At 64.2% G+C, this 22,350-nt stretch overlaps 2 protein-coding genes across 2 annotated transcripts in view; both read right to left on the reverse strand.

Moving 5' to 3' along the window:
• The window catches only part of CAMSAP1 (calmodulin regulated spectrin associated protein 1), a gene marked incomplete at its 5' end in the record, with an annotated part of 31,353 nt that extends 30,091 nt beyond the window's left edge, over positions 1-1,262 (reverse strand). The window contains one exon of the mRNA XM_081104151.1: positions 1,103-1,262. Coding sequence (XP_080960277.1) covers positions 1,103-1,262 — 160 coding nt within the window. The remainder of the gene's footprint in view (positions 1-1,102) is intronic.
• Positions 1,263-6,840: 5,578 nt separating this feature from the next.
• Positions 6,841-21,743, reverse strand: UBAC1 (UBA domain containing 1). The gene is made up of 10 exons (XM_081102966.1): positions 21,462-21,743; positions 17,333-17,453; positions 16,229-16,302; positions 13,533-13,640; positions 12,709-12,811; positions 12,315-12,423; positions 11,562-11,781; positions 10,223-10,309; positions 9,533-9,671; positions 6,841-7,413 (listed from the first exon to the last, which is right to left on the reverse strand). The coding sequence occupies exons 1-10, from the start codon at positions 21,597-21,599 to the stop codon at positions 7,298-7,300; spliced, it is 1,215 nt and encodes a 404-aa protein (XP_080959092.1). The 5' UTR covers positions 21,600-21,743; the 3' UTR covers positions 6,841-7,297.
• Between the last annotated feature and the right edge of the window lie 607 nt (positions 21,744-22,350).

Consider the following 22,350-nt stretch of genomic DNA (forward strand, 5'->3'; position numbering starts at 1 on the left):
TTGGCTCCAGCTGGAGGGGAGGTGGGGAGACCGCCCGGGGGCCTCGAAAGGGTATCTGCGTCCACACATCACTCCCCAAGCCCAGTGCTCCGGGTGCCAAAGCTTCACCCACGAGGGGCCCGGGCCAGCAGCCGGGCACAGAACGGAGCCCGAGCAGATGAGCAGGCCGGCGTGGCCTCGCGTGAAACCCGACACAACAGCCCAGGGCAGTGCGAGAGCCAGGAGGCCAGTGGGCGCGAGGCTGCGAAGACTGTATGAGGGTGGAGACCTCAGAAAACTCACCAGGAATGGCGCAGACCAGTCACCCGCAGGACACGGGTTCCTGATGAATTATCAAGGAAGGCCAAGAGCGGCCAGCACCGGGCTGAGAGGGTGTGAGGGGCGGCCGGGGCGCAGCGGAGGTCAAGGTCAGGGCGGGTACCCCGGCCACACCCGTCACCCTCGGCAGCAGCCGTACTCCGACGCTTCAGACCTTTTCCCCTAAACCACGCGAGTGGCAGCGCTTCCCCACGGTACACGCGGACACGGAATGCAGTTCGCGGGGCAAAAACAAGACCCGAACCCCTGAACGCGGCGGGAGGGGCTCCCCTCGCCTCCATCCAACCCGGGGAAACGCTGCTCGGCCAGTTCCCAGAGCCGGTCAGCCGCGGTCCGCGGGAGGGGGGCCGGCACCCACTCGGCCGCACTCAGGGGTGCCGTCCCCAGGACAAAGGCAATTTCAGGAAACGCTTCAATTGGAAGGACGGGGTGGCTCGCTAGCAGCGCGATCCCCTGCAGACACAAAGCACCGGGAATGAATGGGGAAGCCTGGGCCCGGCCGCCGCGGGAACCACCTGGTCCGCGAGGTCCGCGGGCCCGACAGGTGCGGCCAACCACGGGCTCCCGAGGCCTGAAGACGCGGACTCGACGACGGGACCCCGAGCTCCCGGGGGGCTGGCCCGGGAGGGCCCGGTTCCGCACACCCGGCCACAGCCCCTCGCTCGGCGGGCGGCCAGCGTCTGCGGGGGTAGGAGGGGGTGGAACCAGCGCCCTAACCCGCGCGGCTCGGGAGGAGCAGGGAGGCCTGCCCCGCGCCCCCGCCCCCGCCCCCCCGGCCCCCCACCTCGGCCGTAGGCCTTGGCGCACAGCCACTGCAGGTTGGCGGCGATCTTGGCGCGCGCCGGGTCGTAGCGGTCCAGCGGCACGACGTCCGCGGCGCCGTCGGGCGCGGCCTCCATCCTCCGCCAGCCGTCCCCGCCCGGGCGGCCGCCCGCGTCCACCATCTGCGCGCTGGCAGGCGCCGCGGCGGGCGCCCGGCAACAAAGGCGCCGCGGGGCCGCGTGGGGCCGGGGCTGGACACTCGGGCACGACCGCCGCGCGCGGGGCCCGCAGGCCGCCCCGCCCCCGCCCGGCGCTCCGCCTCACTCAGAGCCGCCGTCGCCGCCGCCGCCGGTGCTGCTGCTGCTGCATGCTGCGGCCCAGCCGGGGCGCGAGGGCCGGGGGGCGGCGGGCGCGGGGCGCGAGCCGGGCGGGGGCGCGTGCGCGGACTCGGGGGGCGGCGGCGGCAGAGACCGCTGAGGAGGCGGCCAACCGGCGGGAGCGCGCGCACCGCCCGGATCCTGCGCAGGCGCAGGGGGCGCGGGCCGTTGCCCCGCCCTCGACCTGCGCTCGCTCCGCCCCTTTCCGCAGGCGCAGTGAGAGCTGCCCAAGGCCCCGCCCCCGGCCCGCCCTCGACCCGCCCCTTTCCGCAGGCGCAGTGGGCGCTGTCCGAGGCCCCGCCCATTCCCGCGGGTGCCGGGCGCGGGGTCGCGCGGCGCGGGCGGCCAGGCCCCGCAGGGTCCCGCAGCAGCCCTTTGTCTGAGCAGTGCCGCCTCCTCCTCGGCACCGGGTCGTCGGGACGAGAGGTTCCGGCCCTACCCGACGGGGCCGAGCCCCTCTCGAAGGCTCCTGCGTCCCTGGGGGACCGCGCGGGCCCAGCCCCAGCGCCCCAGGCGGCGACCCTCCCCCCTCCCCGGGGTTTCCCCTCCCAGTTGGCAGCGCTGACAGCCTGCGGTCGGTCCCTCCCACAGCGGGGCTCGGGGTCGGGGGACCGCCCTGGGAGCAGCCCCGGGGATGCCCTGCTTCACCTTAAAGCCGCGCTGGGAGCCTTGGGACGCCCCCTCCCACAGCCGGGCGGGGAACCGGGACCCCGCGCAGAGCAGCCTCCAGCATCTGTCCCTGCCCTGCAGCACTGGCAGCGGGGAGACACCCCTAAGGCTTGGGGCATCCCGCCCCCCCCCCTCCCCCGGCAGCGCTGAGAGCCCGGAGCGTCCCAAGTGGTCGCCAGCCGGGGTCCAGGGCGGGGTGAAGACGGACCCGGCCTAGACCGGACCTGGGAAGGGCCGGCTTCCTCCCCTCCAGCCAGTGGTTGTAACCGTGACACCTGGGTACGCGGTGCTTATCTGAGGACCCGACAGGGCCCCTGGCTTCGGTGCCCCCGACCAGGGGCCAGAAAGCCCAGCCTCGAGGGAGGCAGGGAGACACCGTTTCCTCTGCGTGAGGAGCCCCCAGCCTCCAGGGGTTTTAAGGTGCCACCAACCTCCCCTTCCTGGAGCCAGAAGGAAGACCCAGGCTGTAAAGTGATGTCCGCTCAGGGCCCAGCCACCAGCAGTGACAGGTGCATCCAGAGCCCCGCCCTCCCGCCCTGCAGAGCCGAGAGAGCGCTGGCTGCCCAGGGCTTGGGGCGGCGAGCAGCCCTGGGGGAGGGCGACAGGAGGGCTGGGACCCGTGGGCAGTGAGGGCCAGGAGGGCATATCTGGGCAGTACAGGCAGAACCCTGAGACAGGCGGCCTGGGGTGCCAGAGTGGAGAGGCCAGGGAGGGACTGGGGGGAGGAGTGGAACTCTACGTTTTCTGCAAACCCCAGGGCTCTAAAAACGTAACTCAGAGCCCGGCGGGTGCAGCTCAGCCGCTGAGCGTCAACCCGTCAATAGGTTGCTGGTTCCATTCCCCATCCCGGCACACGCCCTGGTTGTGGTTGCAGGCTTGATCCCAGTAGGGGGCGTGCAGGAGGCAGCAAGTGATGTTTCTCTCTTCCTCTCCCTTCCTCTCTGAAAAATCAATAGAAACATATTTAAAAATTTAAAAAAAATAACTTATTAAAAGAACAAAGCCAACCTGGGACCCAGCTCCACGGCTTCAGCTTCGAGACCAGCCCCTTCTGCTCAGAGAGGAGCCCGCAGGCTGAAGGATCCCGGCCAGCTGAGTCGGCTCTATCCCCCATCGCCCGCTTCCCCAGGGGCTGGCCTGGCCCTGCTGTTCTCTGCCCACTCCTCCCTGTGCTCCTCCCTCCAAGACCAAGGGCTAAGGTCCCCGTGGGTCCATGCTTCCCTGCCGACCCTCTGTCTAATGCTCGTAACCCATAGACATAGTGGGATGCGGTGTTCGCCCTGGCTGGGCACAGTGGGGTGCTCACCAGCACTGCGGGGTGAACCCGAGATGCAGCAGAACTGAGTGCAGACCCGGCGTGGGGAGGCCTGGCCAGCAAGAGCTCTATCCTCCAAGTTACCATGGAACCAACCGATGATCCCACAGCTACCCAGCCGCTGGGAGAAAGCTGGGGCATCTGCGGTGAAAAATGTTCCCCTGAATGCACGCAGGAGGGTCGACCACTCCTAACTCAGACCTGGCCGACCACCAGACCATGGCACCCTGACACTCGGCCCCAGACATTCCCAGGCCAGGTGTGAGGGCTCAGCCGCCCAACCTTTCCTTCATTACTGCTCCCCCAGGGAGAAAAATGCTAATCTGACTGAAACCTAATTAATTGAATTAATTAATTAATTAATTAGAATTTAATTCCTCCGTTGGGAGAGAACACAAGGGGAGACCTCAAACCCCTGTAATTCTTCACATTTCCTTTGCTTCCCCTCCCTGAGGGAGATGGGATGCCCCCCGCTGGGGAGAGTATCACCCCCTTGGAGAGAGCAGGGCTGAGGGCACCTGGGCAGACACAGGCCCACGACGCAGGGCTGGCAGTGCCCCCTGGGTTGCACAGTCCCCTCGTGACCTTGAGGCCGCCACAGGCCCCAGGTTGTGCAAAGCCAGCCCCAGGCTCCACACGACCCTGAACCCTTCCTGGGGCCTGTGTTAAGGCTGCCCCTGCACAGTCTCCCAGCGCACCTGGAGGAGAGGGTGCGTTGCAAGGCTGCAAACTTCATTTTATACCGTTTTATGAGTGCAAATTACACACCTTTTGGGGATATATGAATGCATTGTTTTTCCTGTTTCTGAGTGCATTATGGGAAGGGCCACCAGAGCCACCAGAGGCTGGCCACCCTCCTGCTCCCTTAACGGAGGGGGAACTGGAAGGGAGGCACCAAGTGTCACATACTTGTCAGGAGGCACCTGGAGGGTTGAGTTGTGAACATACCTTCCTGGTCCTGATGGCCTCAGCCCACATGCCCAGGGCTGCCTGCACCTAGGGCCACAGGAGGGAGGACGGAGAGTCCCCAGGGCAAATGTTCTCTCCCTGTGGGGCTAGGAGTCCAGACCAAGTGTCGGGAGGTCCCCCTGAGGCCGAGGGAGGCAGCTCCAGGCCCCTCCCTGCCTCTGCAGAGTCCCCACCTGGGTGAGCCCTGGTTTGTGGAGCCTCGCTGCCTCCACCTGCACACGACCTTCTCCCTGTGTTCACGGCGCTGCCTCCTTCCCCGCAGGTGGGGCCAGGCCCACCTGATGACCTTGCTGTAATGTGCCTCTAACAGCGGTCACATTCCAAGATCCTGGGCTTTGGACTTGAGCATCTCAGCACAGATGACATGGGATATGCAGGGTCACCCCCAGGGCTCGGGCTCCCGATCCACCTGCTCATACCCATCATCGTGGTACTGCCTCACATGTCCCCTAACCATACATCAGGCTTCCAGGAGCCAAGAGCACCGCCAGGGCCTGTCCCGCTCGCTGTCCCCACGCACCCAGGACGTGGTGTGTGCTGGAGCTGGGCACTACACGGCCTCACTGAAGAGAGGCTGTGCCGCCTCCTCCCATGGTGGAGGGAGGCTGTTTGGCTCCTCCATCCTCCTGGATCAGCCTGTCCACCATCACTCAGACCGCCTGGGGTTGTGAGCCAGGACTGCATTGTGGTTCCCCCCTGAGCTCCTGAGCAAGCACAGGTTTGCTCCTGCCTGGCCTGTCCGCACTCTGCATTCTCCATCCTGCACCACCGCATGGCCGGCAACTGGGCCACGAAGGGGTGGACACTGCTTCCTGCCAGAGCCCATGCCGGCCCTGGGCTCTGCCCCTCATGGCAGGATGGGGAGAGCAGGGGGACGCCTCGGAGTGGGTGTTAGCATGTGTGCCAAGACCCCATCACCCCAAACCCAACCCTGGGGTCTCCAGCCCTGTGGTCAGGGCAGCCCTTTCTGGAACACTTGACTCTGGCCAGATGACCCCAAGTAGCTCATGCCCAGCTGCCCCTGGGACACAAGTGTCTCAGGCAGAACTGCTTGCTACCTCCCCTTCGTTAGATCCTTCTGAATTTTGGAGGCAAAATGCTCTTGAAAAGGCTAAATTCTGTAGATGTGCCCGGGGGGCTGGGGACTGTACCTGTTGACTAGGGCAGACACTCCACACTTCTTTGGGGCCCATTTGACCTAAAACAGCCCCTCAGTTCCCGTGGGGGACCCGTGCAGGGAGGGCCACTCGGGGGGGTATTCCAGCAGCCGCCGGGCCCCAAAACCCGTGTCATCCGCTGTTTCTGGAGAGGACGGCAGATACGCCGTGGAAGCCGCAGCGAGTGGATCCAGGTCCGAGCGCCAGCTGGCAGCTCCGGAGTCCCTGGTCCGAGCACAGGAAGGAGAAGCTGGGCGGCCTGGTCTTGTCTTCGTGAGGCTACAGGGCGTCTGTGCTTCATGGCCAAAGGGGGCTGCCCCGAGCCAGAGACCTCTGCTGTGCCCTGGTGTGAAAGGCACAGGATTGCTTCAACCAGAGCCACCACCCGGCTGCTCCGCCAGCGTCCAGTCCTGAAAAGCGGCTGCCTGGGCGCCCACGGGCCTGTCTTGCTGGGGACTGGCCGCCCCCAGGCAGCAATGCTGCTCCGGCCCCTCCAGGCCTGCTTCTCCAGTCTGAGAAGCACCAAGCCTCCGGGCCGTGCAGGTCAGGGCTGTAGCCCCCCGTTACCCGCCGCCCCGCAGGCAAGGCAGTGCCCAGGAAGAAACGCAGACACAGCAGAAAACCGCCTGGCAGCTCTCCGCCACCGCCTCAGGGCACCTGTCCTCACGAGGCTGCACACCCTCGCTCAGTGGAGGGGTGAGCACCCGGCCCGGGCTCCCCGAGTGCAGGTGGGCAGGTGCGACTGCTCCCAAAGACCAGCTTAAAAACACACCTGACAACCAGCTCCTCTCAGCAGTAGTAATGAGCAGATTCAAAAAAGGGGGGACTTGCTTTCTCATTCTAAATGATGGGTAGTTTCTTTAAAAAGCGGCCAGCTCCGGCCAAGGTCCGTTGGTTGGAGCATCGTCCAGATGCTCCCAAGTTGAACTTCAATCCCTGGTCAGGGCACTAGAGGAGTCAGCCATGAATGCATAAGGAAGTGAAAACAAACCGATGTTTCTCTCGCATGCTCTCTCTCACTACCTCCTCTGAAATCAATAAATTAAATTTAAAAAAAGAAAGTGGCCAGAGGCAGCCGGGCGATGCTTCAACCCTGCCATGGCAGGCCTGGGTTGGGCACCCGGCTCCAGGGACCTCAAGGACAATGAAAACACGAGGCTCTGCCAACCCAACGTTGAAGTGGAGGCACCGAGCGCCCAGGTGAGTGCGAGCGGGCGAACTGCACGAAAAGGCAAACGTGCCACTTGCTGGCATGAATGATGACCAGGCTGCGGAGAAGGCAGGAGGGAGTTTATTCGTGGAAGGAAGTCGCCCTGAACCCTCTGCCTGACCGAGTGCCTGTGCTAACACTGGGCTGGAACATGCGACCTCCAAAGGGTTGGTGACGGGAGAGCCGCGCCCACGGCCGTTCAAGTAGGTTTCAGGAACCCAAAGGGGCCCCAGGGCACACCTCCCGCACAGCCCCAGGTCTGTGAACACTGTGGGGGCTGGGCTGCACCTGGCACACCAGGAACAGAGCATCTACGCCGTGAGGTCAAAGCAGGACAATCAGGGCTGGGTGCAGGGGTTGGGGGCGGGGGGTAGGGGGTGGGGGCAGGGCAGAAGCCCCTCCAGCCCTGGCCCCACCCCTCTCAGCCCACGGAGCCAGGGTCTTCACACTGTCCACAACTGGCTGAGAGTTCAAAGGGCCCCTCCCCGGGGCCGCTGGGGCAGGGAGATGCAGGCGCCGCCTACGTGCGGTTCATGGTCTGGAAGATCCTGGAGATCTGCAGCATGACCGGCCCCGTCTCTGGGTCGTTCATCCATTGGGTGCTGTTCAGGGGGTTCTCGAGCATGTCCTCAAACGCTGTGGGGACAGAGCCAGGCGGAGTGGGCGGCTGCCCCTCCACGCGCACACAGGCACGCACACGCAATGTGTTCACACTCATACGCACGTGCACCCACGTGTGCACACGCGCACACAACACGTGCACACCCAACACACACGCGTGCACGCGCTGGAGAAAATCTCCACAGCTTCTTAGTATAGACGCGGGCTGGGCACCCACCGAGACCCCTGGCCCCACCACACTGTCTGACCTGCTGTCACACCAGCAGCTCTGAGGTCAGAGGGCAGCGACCCAGCTCTGCAGGGAGCCTGGGCCTGTGTGCTCACCGGACTCCAAGTCTGGAAAGCAATTTGGCAACAGCTATCAGGAGTCTTAAAAATAGTCAGGCCGTGACTCAGTAATTCCAGTTCCAATCAGAAGCGGAAAGGACTTACATATAAAGACATTGTTGCACGTTGGAGAACTGTAAGTGTTCATCTCAAGGTGACTTTAAAGAAACAGCACGTTAACAAGGCACCTGAGCAGCTCTTTAACATGAGAACTCTGACCTTAAGTTTTGCAAAACTGTTTTCTCCAAAACCACAGGTGCCTCCAGCAAAAGCTCTGGGCCACAGCAGCCCTGGCCCCGGGGAGATGGGTCAGACCCTGTCCCCCAGTGCCCGCCCGCGCTCCCCCCTCAAATCAATAAATGTGTTCTCAGGTTTAAAAAATAAAATAAAATTGTTTTAAAATATAAATAAGCAAAAGTATCAGGCAAGTCTGAACAGGAGCCTGAGGGAAGCCGTGTGCTGGGGCGCAGAGCCACAAAGCAAACCCTCGTGAGGTCGCACAGAGGGAAAGAGCAGCGAAACGGAGGTGCTTTCAGGGCTCCAAGCTCAGCACCCAAACTGGGGGAAGGGAGCTTCCTTAACCCGACCAAGTATATCGTGAAAATCACCAACGACCGGCGGCTGGTCGCAGCCTCAAAGCCCTTCCGCAGAGGCTGGGAGAGCCAGGCCGTGTCCCTGTCAGGGGAGGGGAGCCGGAGGTGCTCCAGGGCGGCAGGACCAGGGCCTACACAGAGCAGAGATGAGCTCAGCAAGACGCTCACTGAGCGCAGACCTGTGTACAGAGAAGCCCCGCCCCCCCTCGCACACCTTCCCGACCCTGGACCACAGGGCTTCGTGTCATCGAGACAGACACAGCCAACTGCACTGGACCCAGGACCTGCGTCCGTGGGAGTGAGGAAGGCGGGGCCGGTAAGACCAAGAGGAACTCCCGGGGGAACAAGGAGAACCCACCAGAGAGAGGCCAAAATCGAGCTGATGGCCTTTCGGGGCCGAGGGCCTGGGAGTGCTGGCCTCCAGGGGGGCTCGGCCTTGAGGGTCAGGGAGACGGCAACGACCACAAGCACCTGGGCCTGCCGGGCGACCAGTGCCCTCCATGTGCTGGGGAGCACGGGGTTCTGAGCCCTGCACCCTCCTCCCGCAGCACACGCCCTGCACGCACATGCCCGGCCTAGGTCCCTGCCCAGACACCTGCGTGTGCCCCGGAGGGCGGGCATGAGAATGAGCAGGGTAGCCCTGACAGAGGCCGTGTGAGCCCCTCCACCCCCACCTCACCCCCCGCCCCGGGCCGAGAGCAGAACGGAGCCGGAGTCCTGGTGCCCTGGCTTCAGGAAGGGCTTGGCTCCAGGAGACTGAGTGCCTACAGCCAGGTGGGCCCAGACGCGTTCCACTCACACAGCAGGCACTGCACGCAGGCTGCCTGGACAATGCACACGTGACAACACGTCCAGAAACAGCAGAGCCGAGGACCTGGGCGCTCTGTAGGGAGGGCGCCCAGTGGCTCTGAGGGCCTGGAATGCTCTTGGCTTTTTAAATACAGTGTTTTTTTAAGCTGAAGGCAAGGTGCAAGCTTATTAGTTCCCCTGCACCTGGAGGACCACTGTGCAGGTTTTCAGAGTGTGGGGGTCAGCGCACAGGAGCTGGTCCACCACGAGCAGAGCCCGATCCCGGCCCCAGTGACGCAGGCAGCAGCACACGGAGGGCCCACGTGCGCAGGGACGGCTCTGGGCTGGGCTGCGGCGTCTATCACGCAGGAACATCTGGGTATTCTGGGCGGGTCTCATGGGCAGTGTAGGGCAGGCACACGTACCGAGCAGTGTTTTGGGGTTGGTGAGGCCCAGCTGCACAACGGGGTTATCCAGGATGGCTTGGAAGAGGGGGCTGTTGGGGTCGATGCCCTTGTCCAGCTCCTCGGGGGAGGGCTTCCGGTCCCCCAGCAGCCACTCGCACTGCAAGCAAAAGCACAGCTGTCAGCCCTGGACGGTCACCACCCAACAGGCCCCGTGCTGAGTGGGAGGGCCTTCCCGGGAAAGCAAAGCCCCGACGCGGGGCGCTGTAGGAGCGAGGACCCGCCCGGCCTTCAGAGCGCGGGCACCGCCCCCCCCCCCCCCCCCCCCTTGCTGAACGGGTGCAGCGCCTGCCCGAGTGCTGGGAGGAGAGAAAGAAATGCGGACACTGGGGAGGTGGCCTGGGGCGTGAGCATTCCCCTGACCGACTCATGTGACCGCTGGCTCTGCCACCCGAAGGGACGAGCCAGCCACCGCTGAGACACCCCAGGCAGTGCCGTCAGCAGCCAGGGTGTTCGCTGAACGGGACCCAGTTCAGAACTTGTCTAACAAAGCGAATGGGTTAGTGCCCAGAATCCCCTGAATACTTAAACTTCTCACACAATTAGAATCTACCCACTGTCTCACTTTAAAAGCGAAAGAGCAGCCTGCCTGCGAGCCCCCCAGGAGCCTGCCGACACGGGGCGCCCCCGCGGCCCCGCCCCTGTACTCACAGCGGCGCTCTGCTGGTTGTTGCTCACTCTCAGGGCGTCCATCACCTCCTTCTCGTCGAAGCCCATCTCCATGAGGGAAATGACGGCCTAAGAAGAAGCCACAGGCCGTCAGCGCCGTGCACTGGGACCCGGGTCGTGTGGACCCGGTCCACGGGCTAACTTAGCGGAGGGCTTCACCCAGCACCTCGGTCCACTTCACAGCTGTCTCCTCACAGGCTTCCTGGCACTGAGGGACAAGGCCAGGAAGGCGGAGGGCGCCTGCCCTGGGGACAGACCGCGGGGACGGGACGCCACTCACCCCAGGGCCAGAGGGGCCAGGCTCGCCTCAGAGCCCTCGGTGAGCTCCGTGGTTGTCGGGGTACAACCGTCTCACCACCTAGGCGGGCCCTAACGTCCTCGCTTTCGACTGCCCCCACGTTATGGTCTGACACGCTGGGGCTGTGGGCACAGGTGCTGCCGTGTGGGGTGGCCTTGGCGGCGCGCTGGCCTGGCCTGGGCGTCAGAGGCTCCAGAGAACTCGGGAAAGAGCCTGCGGAGCCCACCTGCTCTGAGCTCACAAGACAGTGTTTTCTTCACATACGTTTTTCTTGATTTTAGAGAAAGGAAGGGAGAGGAACAGAGAGAGACCCAAACATCAACGATCCCCTCCTGGGGATCGAGCCCACAACCCGGGCCTGTGCCCCGACCAGGAACCTGACCCCTCGGTGCACAGGATGAAGCGCAACCACGGAGCCACACCAGCCGCAGCCATCAGCCAGCATTTCCTCCTCCCAGGCTCTTCACTGGCTCTCTGGCCCCTCCTAGCTCCAGGCCCACCATGAATGACCGGAGAAGTCATCAGAGTCGTGCACAATCACCAGGAACCCACTGCGGAATCAGGACAGGGTGGCCTCTTCCACTAACATCATAGACTGTCCTCCATCTCGGCCGGGAAGAGATGCCCAAACGTCCCGGCGGTGACACAGGGACACCCCCCATTCTCACGGGAGCACCGGGCAGGGTCCTGGCACCAGGGCTGCCCGTCTGCACATGGCACACTTGCTGGACCTTCCCCGACTGGACAGATCAGGGAGAGGCCGACGCCCAGCCTTCAGACCCCGCCCCTCGTTTACAACTGCTATAGGAGGAACACCGACGGCTCACAGGCCCTGGTTACGCGACAAGGACCTGCTGTGGGTTCAGCAGGTGGCAGATGTGCTGACTGGCTGCTCAGAGGAAACGGCCTCCGGGGCCCAGTGAGGACGGAGGGCGGCCCCAGGGCTGGCGGCTCGGCTCAGCGCGTGGCCCAGGCAATGCCACCCAAGGGGACAGCGGCGGGTCTCCCTGGCAGGACACGAACCCGAGCATCAGCCCGAAATGCCCTTTTCCTTCGGATCTTCTTGAAGATTTCTGTGAGCTCGTCTCTGGCCTCCTCATCGTCCTCGCTGGAGCCGGCAGCAGCCTCGGCCGAAGCTTCAGCCCCCGTGGTACCCGGCGAGGTGTGGCCTGGAAGCGGCGTGTCGATGGCGGGGTCGTCCGCGTGCTCAATCAGCCACTCCATGGCTTGGGGAACCGACATGCTGAAAGGTAAGAAGCCTTTCCTTCCAACACGTCCAGGGGTCCCGAGGCCCTTTCCCTCCCGTCAGGAAAAGCCCCGCAATGGGGGGAGGCCTCAAGCAGGCGCTGCCGACACCCTGCGGTGAGGACCTTCACTCAGGCCAGTGGGGGCCGGGCCACAGAACCCACTTTGCGAGCAACAGGAGCCCGAGGGCTCAGGACCGGGGAAGAGGAAGGTGGCCACGGCCGTCCTCTGGCTGACGGACCGTTCAGCTCTGACGTCCACGAGGACACGTAACCAGAGACGGGAACTGAGGACTGTTAGCGACCACACGGCCTCCCCCTGGGGTGCCCCCCTCCCCACGCACGAAGCAAGGCTGTCTCCCCAGAGCGAGCGAGTTCTGACCCGCACACGTGGTGCCAGGCCAGTGACGGCGGGGCAGGCGTTAAAGCACCACTTTGAATTAACTCACACACGGGACCCGACCCAGGGCGTGTGGGACAGGGAGTCACCGCAGGGCAGACCCTCGACCAGCCCCGGGCGGGCCCCACGTACTGGTTCAGCCGAAGCGCCTTCACGGCCCTGCTCTCGGGGAAGCCCATCTCCGTGAGCTGCCGCAGGGCCGTCTCGTCCACCCGCTCCTCCTCGTCCTCATCCAGCATCGCTGTGGGCGACATGTGGCCGGTGAGGGGCCTGGCAGGGCCGCCCACGAGGGGTGCTTCCCAGGCACCCCCTGGAGCTCTAGGGCCTCGTCTGAGCCCCAGGGGTTGGTGGCGACCCTGCTGGGCCCTGGGTCACCTGAGGCGCCCGTCAGCTCTCTCGTAGGAGCAGGAAGGTGGGTGAGAGTGCCCCGCCCACGTCTACTGAGCAGAGAGCAGCCCGGCAGCTTCAGCTTCAGGCTGTGGGGAGCAGACGCGGGCGTGGGCACACGCCACCCGCTCGCACGCACCGTTGGCCTTCGTAAACAGCTCCACGGCGCCCGGGCTCAGCGCCAGCAGCTTCTGCGCCACCTCGATGAGGGACAGCAGGATCTTCCGCAGCTCCGTCTGGAACTGCAGGGAAGGGCGGGGAGAGGGTGAGCAGGGAGAGGGCGGGGAGAGGGTGAGCAGGGAAGGGCGGGGAGAGGGTGAGCAGGGAGCGGTGTCTCAGGCTGAGCAGAGGGGGAGGGGCTGTGACACGGGAGCAGCGTCCCGTCGCTGGGACCTGTACCTTGGACGGGACGGGGAACCGGCCATCCCTTCCCACAGCCAGCCTCAGCCACCGTGAGACCCCACGTGGGGACACGCCCAGGAGAGACAGTGCCAGGGCTGTGGCAGTGCCGAGACGGGATCGACAGGGCGCCCACGCTGCAGGGCACAGGCACCCGAGGGCCGGGCACGCCCAGAGGAAGGCGCTGCTCCCTCACTTACGACTTCCAAGGCGAAGTCCCCGAGACCCTGTCAGACCTCGTCTAGGCTCCTGCCGAACTCGGGACAAGACTCGGGCACAGAAGCACCCATCCTGCCAGCCCGCCTTCGTGGCTTTGAAAACTTTTACTTCAAAAAACTTGAGGTTTACAGAAAAGTTGCAAAAAGTACCCCGAGTTCGTGTCCCTGTCACCCAGCCTCCCCAGTTCTTCAAGAACTTCCGGGCCGCCCCCCAATTGGTGACGAGGACCCGCCCCCCCCCCCCCACAGTGGTGAGGAGGACCCGCCCCCGCCATTGGTGAGGAGGACCCGCCCCCCCCATTGGTGACGAGGACCCGCCCCCCCCCCCCCCCCCAGCGGCGCTCACGTCTCGGAGGCTGGTCTGGACCACGGCCCGGTCCATGTTGCAGGAGGGCAGGCCGGCCGTGGCTCGGGCGATCGCGTCTCTGTCGGGGGCTTTCTGCTCTTGTTTTTTCTACACAGAAACGGAACCAGAGTCAGAGTTAATGTGAGGGAACAGTGGCAACACCACGCAGGTGGGCCGGACAGAGCCTGACCCGGGACAGTGGGTCCGCTCTGGGAGCTGGAGAAGGTTCCGGAGGGCTCTGGGCCAGCCCCACAAACAGACCACGTGCCGTTCGGACGCCGGCGCCGTGGCAGGACAGGGCGGCGCAGACACCCCCCGTGGCCCCTCGGGCTGGGGAGCAGCCAGCCTCTGGGGAACACAGAACTGGGTCCCACGAGCCACGGGAAACTCACCTTTTGCTCCTTCTGCCCCGCCCCCCACGCAAGGGAAAAGGAACAGACGCAGAGCTGGTGAGAAAAACAGGGCAGGAAGCGAACCGGAGCGACGGCACCGACTCACTCAGACCGGGACCGAGCGCTGCGGAGGGAGCAGCCCCCCCGGCCAGGCCGGGGGCAGGGGCACCGCAGGGCAGGACGAGCTCCTCCACCAGCCTCTCACCCCAATGCCGGCCTGAGCAGGATGAGCTCACTCTGGGCCGGTCTGTCCCACGGCACAGCCACTTTAAGAAAAGGTGCCGGCCCTGGCCGGTTTGGCTCAGTGGATAGAGCATCGGCCTGCGGACTGAAGGGTCCCGGGTTCGATTCCAGTCAAGGGCACAGGCCCAGGTTGTGGGCTCAATCCCCAGTAGTGGACATACAAGAAGCAGTCAATCAACGATTCTCTCTCATCATTGATGTTTCTATCTCTCTTTCCCTCTCCCTTCCTCTCTGAAATCAATACAAATATATTTAACAAAAATAAAAAAATAAAGACAGTGCCCACTGGTGGGCCTGACCTAACCAGGCTGGCCTTGGGCCAGAGGGAGGCAGCCCAGGAGACACTGCTGCCGCTCTGAGGATACGGGGCTGTGTGGCAGGCACACAGGAGCCCCAGGAGCTGAGAGCAGCCCCGGCTGACGCTATGAAGGAGTTGGCGCCTCAGCCCCTAAACTGTGAGCCACCAGACGTGGACCTGGCAGCCTGGGAGTCGCGGTTTTGCTGGGAAGTCTGGCACTGATTGGTGCAACCGGACGCAGACGCAGACCTAGAGGCTCAGAGGCCCTGCCACAGGAGGGTCCGATGGGGGAGGGGAAGGCCGGGCTGCACACAGGCCTGGAGGCAGCTGGAGCAGACGACCTGGAGGGCACCCCCTGGGAAGTGAACTGGCAGGGCCTCACCCCCGGGACCCCGCTCTCAGAGGGGTTTATCAGTTCTGGCGAGGAAGTGGAAAATCAGTGATGGGCCCGTAGGAACCAGACAGAACGACGAGGCAGCTCCTGGCGCTAGAAGAGGGGCTGCCTGACAGGGTGAGCTGGGGCGTTGACTCGGACGGAGGAGGGGCTGCTGACAGCACTGACAGACCTGACTCTGCTTCAGAGAGCCGTGATCTGACCCCAGGGGCGGGGGGACCAGACCTTCTGGAGCCAACAGGGGGACACCGATCGCGTGGGTGGAGCTGGGGGAGCGTTACGGAAACAGGTGAATGAGGCCCGGGGCTGTGGCCTCCAGGAAGCCTGGCAGGCGGAGAGCAGGCGACCCTTCCGAGGAGATTCATGGCACTCTGGGACTTCTACAGAGCCTGCTGTCCACTCAAAACAAATAACAACCCATGAAACATACCAACATCACAGCGTTCATGCAGAGAAAGGGGCTGCAAGTGGCAGAGCTGGCGGAGGCTGAGGATGGCCGTCCGCCCGCAGCTCCCGACGTGGCAGACCCGCAGGCAGAGGCAGGCCCAGGCCTGTCTCCCAGAGATGGGCTGAGCGGCCTGCGGTGCCGGCTGTGCTGGCAGATAAGAAGGGCCACCCAGAGGGCCCCTCCCTCGCCGCCCTCCCAGGAGACCCTGCAGCAGTGCCGTGCCCTCCCACCCCGTGCCCAGCCGCGTCGGCCTGCTTCCTCCCAGTGAACGCTCTCCCCAGCACCTCAGAGCGTGAATAAGAAACTCTGTGTCTGAAGATAAGGAAGGAAAAGCTGTGAAGTTAACGGCTTGGCACCAGGCACAGGTCTGGACAGGGACCACATGTGCCAGCCTCCTGCACGCACCACGCAGCTTCGGGCGGCTGTGCGCGCCTGTGAGTTGAGGGCCCAGAGCGAAGGCGCAGGTGCATGCGGATCCCAGGGACCTCGGGTTCTGCCCCAAGATGCAGATCAGACAGGCACCGGGCCGGCCAGGAATTCACTCAGGGACGCTGACACTCACCCCGTCCCTCTGGAGTGGCGAACGTGCCCCCACCCCACGTGTACCCCTTGTTTTGTGGGGCTGTGGTCAGCGGCGGCCCGAGCGGTCAGCACAGGCTGGGGGCGCACACGGCACGTAGGCTCCGCCACGAGAACATCCACACACTCCTCTCCGCTCCAGCCTCAACGCAGAGCCAGGTGGTCCGGGGCCAGTCACGTGACCAGCAGCCGGACAGGCCTCGGTCACTCAGCTCAGCCCAGACAGAACCCCTTGTGCCCACTTCGCCTGCCTGTGAACGACTGGCGCACAGAGCGTGTGTCCCCGAAGGCTGGGCGGGGGGTGCTCTCGCTCACAAAGCTCTCAGTCCCACTGAGGCTCACCTTTTCCTCGGCCGAGACGTCAGCCATCTTAGGAAGCGGAGACGGCGCTCGCCTTTTCACCAGCAGCAGGACATCTAGGGAGAAACAGCCGTCAAGCTGGTTATGGTCTCATGTCCACAAAGTAGCCGCTGGCCACGGACAGAGAAGCAGGGCTCCCCCGGGGGCCTCCTGCCCAGGCGTCCACACCAGCCCGCCTTCCCTCAGTGCCCATGTCTGCACGCCCCTGGCTCACACACAGGCTCCAGGCTCGGCAAGAGCCGGCTGCGGGTCACAGAGGTCACCGGTGCCCAGGAGGCACACTCAGCGCCTCCCGACAACCGTGCAGAAAACGGGGGGAGTCGTGCACAATGTTCTCATTTCAAGGGGCCACTGGAAGTCTGGGAGGTTGGAGGCGCAGTCAGTTCAGCCACAGCCCAGCGTGGGGTCAACTCCCACCTGGTTCTGGCCTTGACCCCCACACTCGATGGGGTCAGCAAACGCTTCCAGTGCTTTCAGGACAGATTGAAGGGCGTCCAGGATCCAGACCGCCCTTCGAGATAGAAGCCGAGGTTTCGCCGGCAGGTGTGGCTCAGGGGCTGAGCGTCCACCTATGAACCAGGAGGTCACGGTTCGATTCCTGGTGAGGGCACAGGCCTGGATTTCGGGGTCCATCTCCAGTGTGGGGCGTGCAGGAGGCAGCCGATCAATGACTCTCTCTCAGCATTGATGTCTCTCTCTCTCCCTTCCTCTCTGAAATCAATAAAAACAATTTTTTTTTAAACAAAGAAAACCAAGGCTTCTTCCCCAAATGCCTCTGGACAGAGAGCGGCGAGTGAGCGACCGAGGGTGTGCAGGGGGGAGCAGCCGCCGGACCCCAGCGCCTGAACGGAGCGGCCGCTCTGCACACCTGCCTTCTGCTTCGACACAGGATTTACAACGGAGTCACCTTTCCCTTCTGACGGACGCTGCCCGTTCGCGTCCCGTTTCCTTGGTTCTCACAAACGTCCCGCCACGCACGCTGGTTTGAGTAAAGGGAGAAGACGACCCGGTCTCCCGCTCCGACCGGACGTGGCCTCTGACGGCCCCTCCTCTGGGCCCGCCCGCCAGGGCTCCCGAGGCGCTTACCGTGGTCCTGGACGCTCTCCTCCGCGATGGTCTTGGCGTCACTCAGCACCCGCTTGGAGGCAGCGTGGATCAGCTTGTGTTGGGTGACACTTTTGGGGTCTTCTAAGCTCCCATGAGCACACTCGGGGGAAAATCAAATATTTCAAGACAGAAAACAAATAAATAGTAATGTTAGCAAGAGAGAGCCTGGACCACAGCCACACAGGAGCCTCACGGGCTTCCTCACCAGCCAAGCAATGAAATGCCACCACCCCAGCCCCGGCCGCGATCTGTCCACCGCCCCAGTCCCGGCCACGATCCGTCCACCACCCCAGCCCCGGCCGCGACCTGCCCACCACCCCAGCCCCGGCCGCGACCTGCCCACCACCCCAGCCCCGGCCGCGACCTGCCCACCCCCCCAGCCCCGGCCTGCGATCTGCCCACCACCCGCTGAGGGTCCTGAAACGGAGGAGCCGACAGGAAACACTCTGGCAATCAGTGGCAGTGCCAGTCGCTCCCCTCTGGTCTGGGAAGACCTGAGGAGTCACTGTAACCTGGAAACAGCAGGCCCTTGTGTCCTGAGGATCTGAGGGTCTGAGTATGACTGCGCCTGCTTTTCTTTCTCACACAGAACGTGAGCGAGAGAGAGGCAGCACAGAGAAGCTGGCCCACAGGGAGGCCCAGAGGGCCTGACCACCACATGCCCGCAAATCCCGACCGAGAAGACACCTGCAGGCAGCTCCGCCCCGGCTCACCAAGGACAGCCAGAGACCCCAAAGCTGCAGGTGCTGTTGGGGGGCCTCTCCTGGAAGACCAGAGGGACACAGTGGGTCTCACTGACCAGGGCTGGAACTCCAGAACACAGTGGGGGGACGGGACACACTGAAGACCCGCCCCCCGCCCCTGTGGAAGGCCCTGGAGACAGCGTAAGGAGCAGGACAGACCAGCAGTGTGCCCCAATGCACACGCGCCCCTTGCCCTCCCCGCACAGGAGCCACAGCCCCAGGCCCCTGCCCTCCTCTTCTAGGCCCGTCAACCCCACCAGGGCCCCTGCACACAGCAGGCATGGCCTGTGGTGACGTGCACCCTCGCCGCCCGGATGGCGGGTCCGGAGCTCAATCCTGCTCTGATCGCCAGCAGCTCACCTTCCCTGAGGAGCCAGCAAACACTGGCAGCCCCGGCGTGGAGATGTGGGAGCATGAGCTGCTCACCTGCACCACCAGAGGGGCACCCCCCTGCCAACTGCGGCCCTTCCCTGAGGCAGAGCCCGGCTGAGCAGAGTGGGCACACCTGGCACTTCAGGCAGCACCCACAGACGTCTCTGCAGCCCGGGCTGACACCCTGCGGCTCCGAACAGAGGGAGCATGTCCTTCCCCTGTGGCTTCCCCATCAGGTGGGGGTACGAGCACCAGGAAGCAGCACCAGGCCCTCCTCCCCGGCCCTCGGAGCACCTGCCGGCCCCAGCCAAGGGTGGGAGCACTGTCCAGGCTGGAGGCAGCTGCAACAGCACGCAGGACCTACCAGCCCCGGGTCCTGGAACTCGAAGTCCCAGTCATCTAGCGCTGAACAGAGAAAGGGCCACGGAGGCCTCGGGGCCGTCATCCATGCCCAGGAAAGTAGCCAGGCTCCGCCTCCAGAAACACTGGGTGCTTCTTCTCGTTCCTAATTGTGCCGCCAGTTGATGGGAATATAGTTCAGAATACAGTCCGTGAAGCACATTTTCCAAAACAATCCTCATACTGGTTCCTGAGAAACACTGTACTCGGCAACACGCCTGGAGCACGCCAGGAGCAACACGTATGTGCGTGTGCGAGTCACCCACACGGTGCACGGGGCTTCACTCGGTCAGAAGCGTGAGCAAACCAAGGCACAGCCACAGAACGCCCACAGAGCCCGTGGCCGGGCGGGCAGGCTGACACTCCCAAGCCTGCTGCTCCCCAGAGCAGAGGTGGAGCTTCTCTGGCACCTGCTGTAACTTGTCCCTTGCAGACACACCTTCCCGTGACCGAGAAACGCCCCAGCCACACCAGCAGGTGCCACGGTGCGGACTGCAGTGCCACGGGAGTTCACCAGACAGGCACACCCAGCACCTCACAGGGGCCATTTTCTGAAACGAAGCGCCTACGGACCTCGCACAAGACGGTTCCCGCTGTCCCTTCCTGAACTCCCAGGCAAGGGGGGCTGGAGCCCCGTCTGCGTAAAACCAAAGGGGAGTGGCAACCATGGGGTTAACTTCTTTCAGGGGATGGGAAGAGCCCTCCCTAGTAAAGCAGTACAGCCCCGGCCGGTGTGGCTCCCTTGGCTGAGTGTGTCCGAGGCACCGAAAGGCCACGGGTTCGATTCCTGGTGAGGGCACCTGCCCAGGTTGTGGTTCAGTCCCCAGTATGGGTGCCTATGGGAGGCAAGTGATCGATGTTTCTCTTTCTCTCTCCCCCTCTCCATTCCTCTCTCTCTAAAATTAATAAAAACATTTTTTAAAAAATAAAGCAATAGAGCCCAGGAGAGGAGAGGGAGGAGGAAAAGGGGCACCAACTGAGCACACACCGGGGACCCCTGGGGGAGGAGCCTGAGCTCACACCCACCCACCTCACTGCCCCTCTGGCGGCAGCAGGACAGTCAGCAGCTAGTTTCCAGGGTGACATTCAAGTGCTCAGCTGGAGAAGTCCCTTGGCGGCCTCAGGCCTCTGGGCTCTGACCGACAGCTCAGCCCGCAGGCCCTTCTTTGGCGGACACTCCCTGGGTCAGATCCTCCCACCATCCCCGCCCCCCCCCTTCCCCACAGCGCCCCCCTGCAGACTGGAATGGCATCTCAATCTAAAGTAGGACAATGCCCCCCAAATCCCAAACGTTACATCTCAATACTGGCTGGAATACTCAACCTCAGAAACAAAATAACTAGCATCATACCGAACGGGCTGCCTAATTAACCCCAAGAGCTCCTGAAACCCAGCACCCTCACTTCCGGTTCCCCTTCATAAAGTAAGGCTGCAGTCGTTATGTAAATCTACCCTCAGTGAGTGAGAATAAATGCCAGGTGGGTTTACCCAGACCCCTCCCCACCCGGTGCATCCGGGACAGCTGACCTAGCTCCATGCATTCCTTGAATCCACAGGTTTGCTTGGGGCCCGCTGAGAGCCTGGCCCTGGACGGCGGCTGCAAGCCCACCCTAAGCAACTTCCTTCCTGGGGGGACGGCACAGCAATGGTGCCGCTCTCAGCCGGTACCAGGGGCACCCGCTCCTCTCCCTCCTGCTGGCCTGTGGTCTGCTCGAGGGTGAAGCCACACGGAGCGGCGTGGGGACTGCGGAGGGAGGGGTGCAGGGGAACAGCGTACAGAGGGGTACGTGGTGATGGGAAATAAAATAAAAATGAAACACACACACCGACTGGGTAGCAGAAAACCAAGAAAGTGGCCAAAACGTCCCTGCCCCTCAAGCACGAGCCCCTCCTCCCGGCCGAGACTGGGGTGGGGGCGGGGGGTCAGCGGGGGCCGGAGGCGGCGGCCCCCAGAACCACACCCGCCAGTGACTCCGGGCAGTCCCGGCTGGAGGGCTACCCGGAGGGCACAGCACCGTCCAGCACAGCCGGGCACAGGGCGGGACCTACCCGCCCGGGGGCAGCTCTTGGGGCGGCCGGTCCCTGCCGGGAGCGTGTGCGGACAAAGCCCGCGAACGGCCTCCAGCCCCGAGCGCCGGGGCCGCTGGCCGGCCGGCCGGAGCATTTCCGGTGAATCCGCTCACAGGCCGCGAGGGGACCTCCCCTGGGGCCTCCGCCGGCCCGTGTGACGGCCACGAGCAGCCGGGCGCTGTTTCAGGTGACCCCGCCGCCAGGTCCCCGCGGCCGGCCAGCCAGCCCGACGCCGCGCCAAGGGGCCGGCCCTGCGGGGAAGGCCGGGCGACCCCCGTCCTGCTCGGGCGCGGGGAGCTGCCGAGGACCCGGGACCTCCCGACAACCAGGCAACACGCCGCTGGGCCCCCGGGCCTGCCCCGCGGCGCCCGCCCTCTGCCAGCCTGTGTCCCGGTCCGCCCCCGCCTCCCGGGCCGTACAAGTTGCTCGGGAGGGCGGGACGGGGGGCGCCCAGAGGCGCGGGGGTCGGGGAGGGGAGGCTGGGGAAGGGGCGGCGGGCGGAGGCCGGGGCCCGCCGGCCTCACCTGCTTGAGGCAGCGCTCCTTGAGCTGCTCCACGGAGGTGTCCTCGGTCGCCTCCTCCAGCCACTCGGCGCCGTCGGACGCGCAGATGTGCAGCCGCAGCACTTTGCCCGCGAAGATCTTCTCCTCCTGCACGAACATCGCGCCGCCGCCGCCGCCACTCGGGCCCTGAAGGTCACCGGGCAGGGCGGGCAGGGGCGGGGCCAGGCCTCCCGCGCGCTCGCTCGCTCGCGGGCCCCGCCGCCCCACCCCGGCCCCGTCGGCCGGCCGCCTGTCACTCGCGGCGGTCTGAGCTGTCGACTTGCTCCGCTGCCGAGCCGCCGGGGGCGCGCTGTTGCCGCTGCGCCGGAAGTGCGTCACAGGGCGCGCCTGGGCATGCTGGGATATGTGGTTCTTCGCATCCGGCTTGCATCCGCCGACGCGCCGGAAGTGCGTCATGGTATGCGCCCATAGCTTCCCGGGAGATGTAGTTCTCTTGCCGCTCCCTTCTTCCTGCACCTGCTTGCCTGCGCTTTGCAGCTCAGCGCCACTAGCCACGCGGGACCGTTGAGTTTGCTGTAAAATACACACCGGGTCTCCGAGAGTTAGGAGGAAAAAAACAATGTGAGATGCTTTTTAAAATATATTTTTATTGTTGATAGTATTACAGATATCTCACATTCCCCCCTCTTTTTCCCCCTCCTCCAGCCCCTCCCCTCTCCCAGGTCTTCACCACCCTATTGCCCGTGTCCATGGGCTGTGCATGTAAGTATATAAGTTCTTTGGTTTAGCTCTTCTCGCCCCGCCCCCCCAACCCACATCGAGGTGTGTCAGTCTGTTCCATGCCTTCCTGCTATGGATCTTCAATGTTAAATACTTTAATGTTTTTATATTGACCCCACCTTGAAATAGT

Source organism: Myotis nattereri, assembly GCF_964212035.1.
Source record: "Myotis nattereri genome assembly, chromosome: 12".
Taxonomy (NCBI): Eukaryota; Metazoa; Chordata; class Mammalia; order Chiroptera; family Vespertilionidae; genus Myotis; species Myotis nattereri.

Excerpts from the sequence above, each read along its gene's own strand:
- UBAC1 (XM_081102966.1), bottom strand. The coding sequence starts at position 21,599 with ATGTTCGTGCAGGAGGAGAAGATCTTCGCGGGCAAAGTGCTGCGGCTG. Across the intron at positions 11,782-12,314 it reads AAGGCGCTTCGGCTGAACCA|CATGTCGGTTCCCCAAGCCA; the intron begins GTACGTGGGGCC and ends CTTACCTTTCAG. Across the intron at positions 9,672-10,222 it reads ACAACCAGCAGAGCGCCGCT|TGCGAGTGGCTGCTGGGGGA; the intron begins GTGAGTACAGGG and ends TTTTGCTTGCAG.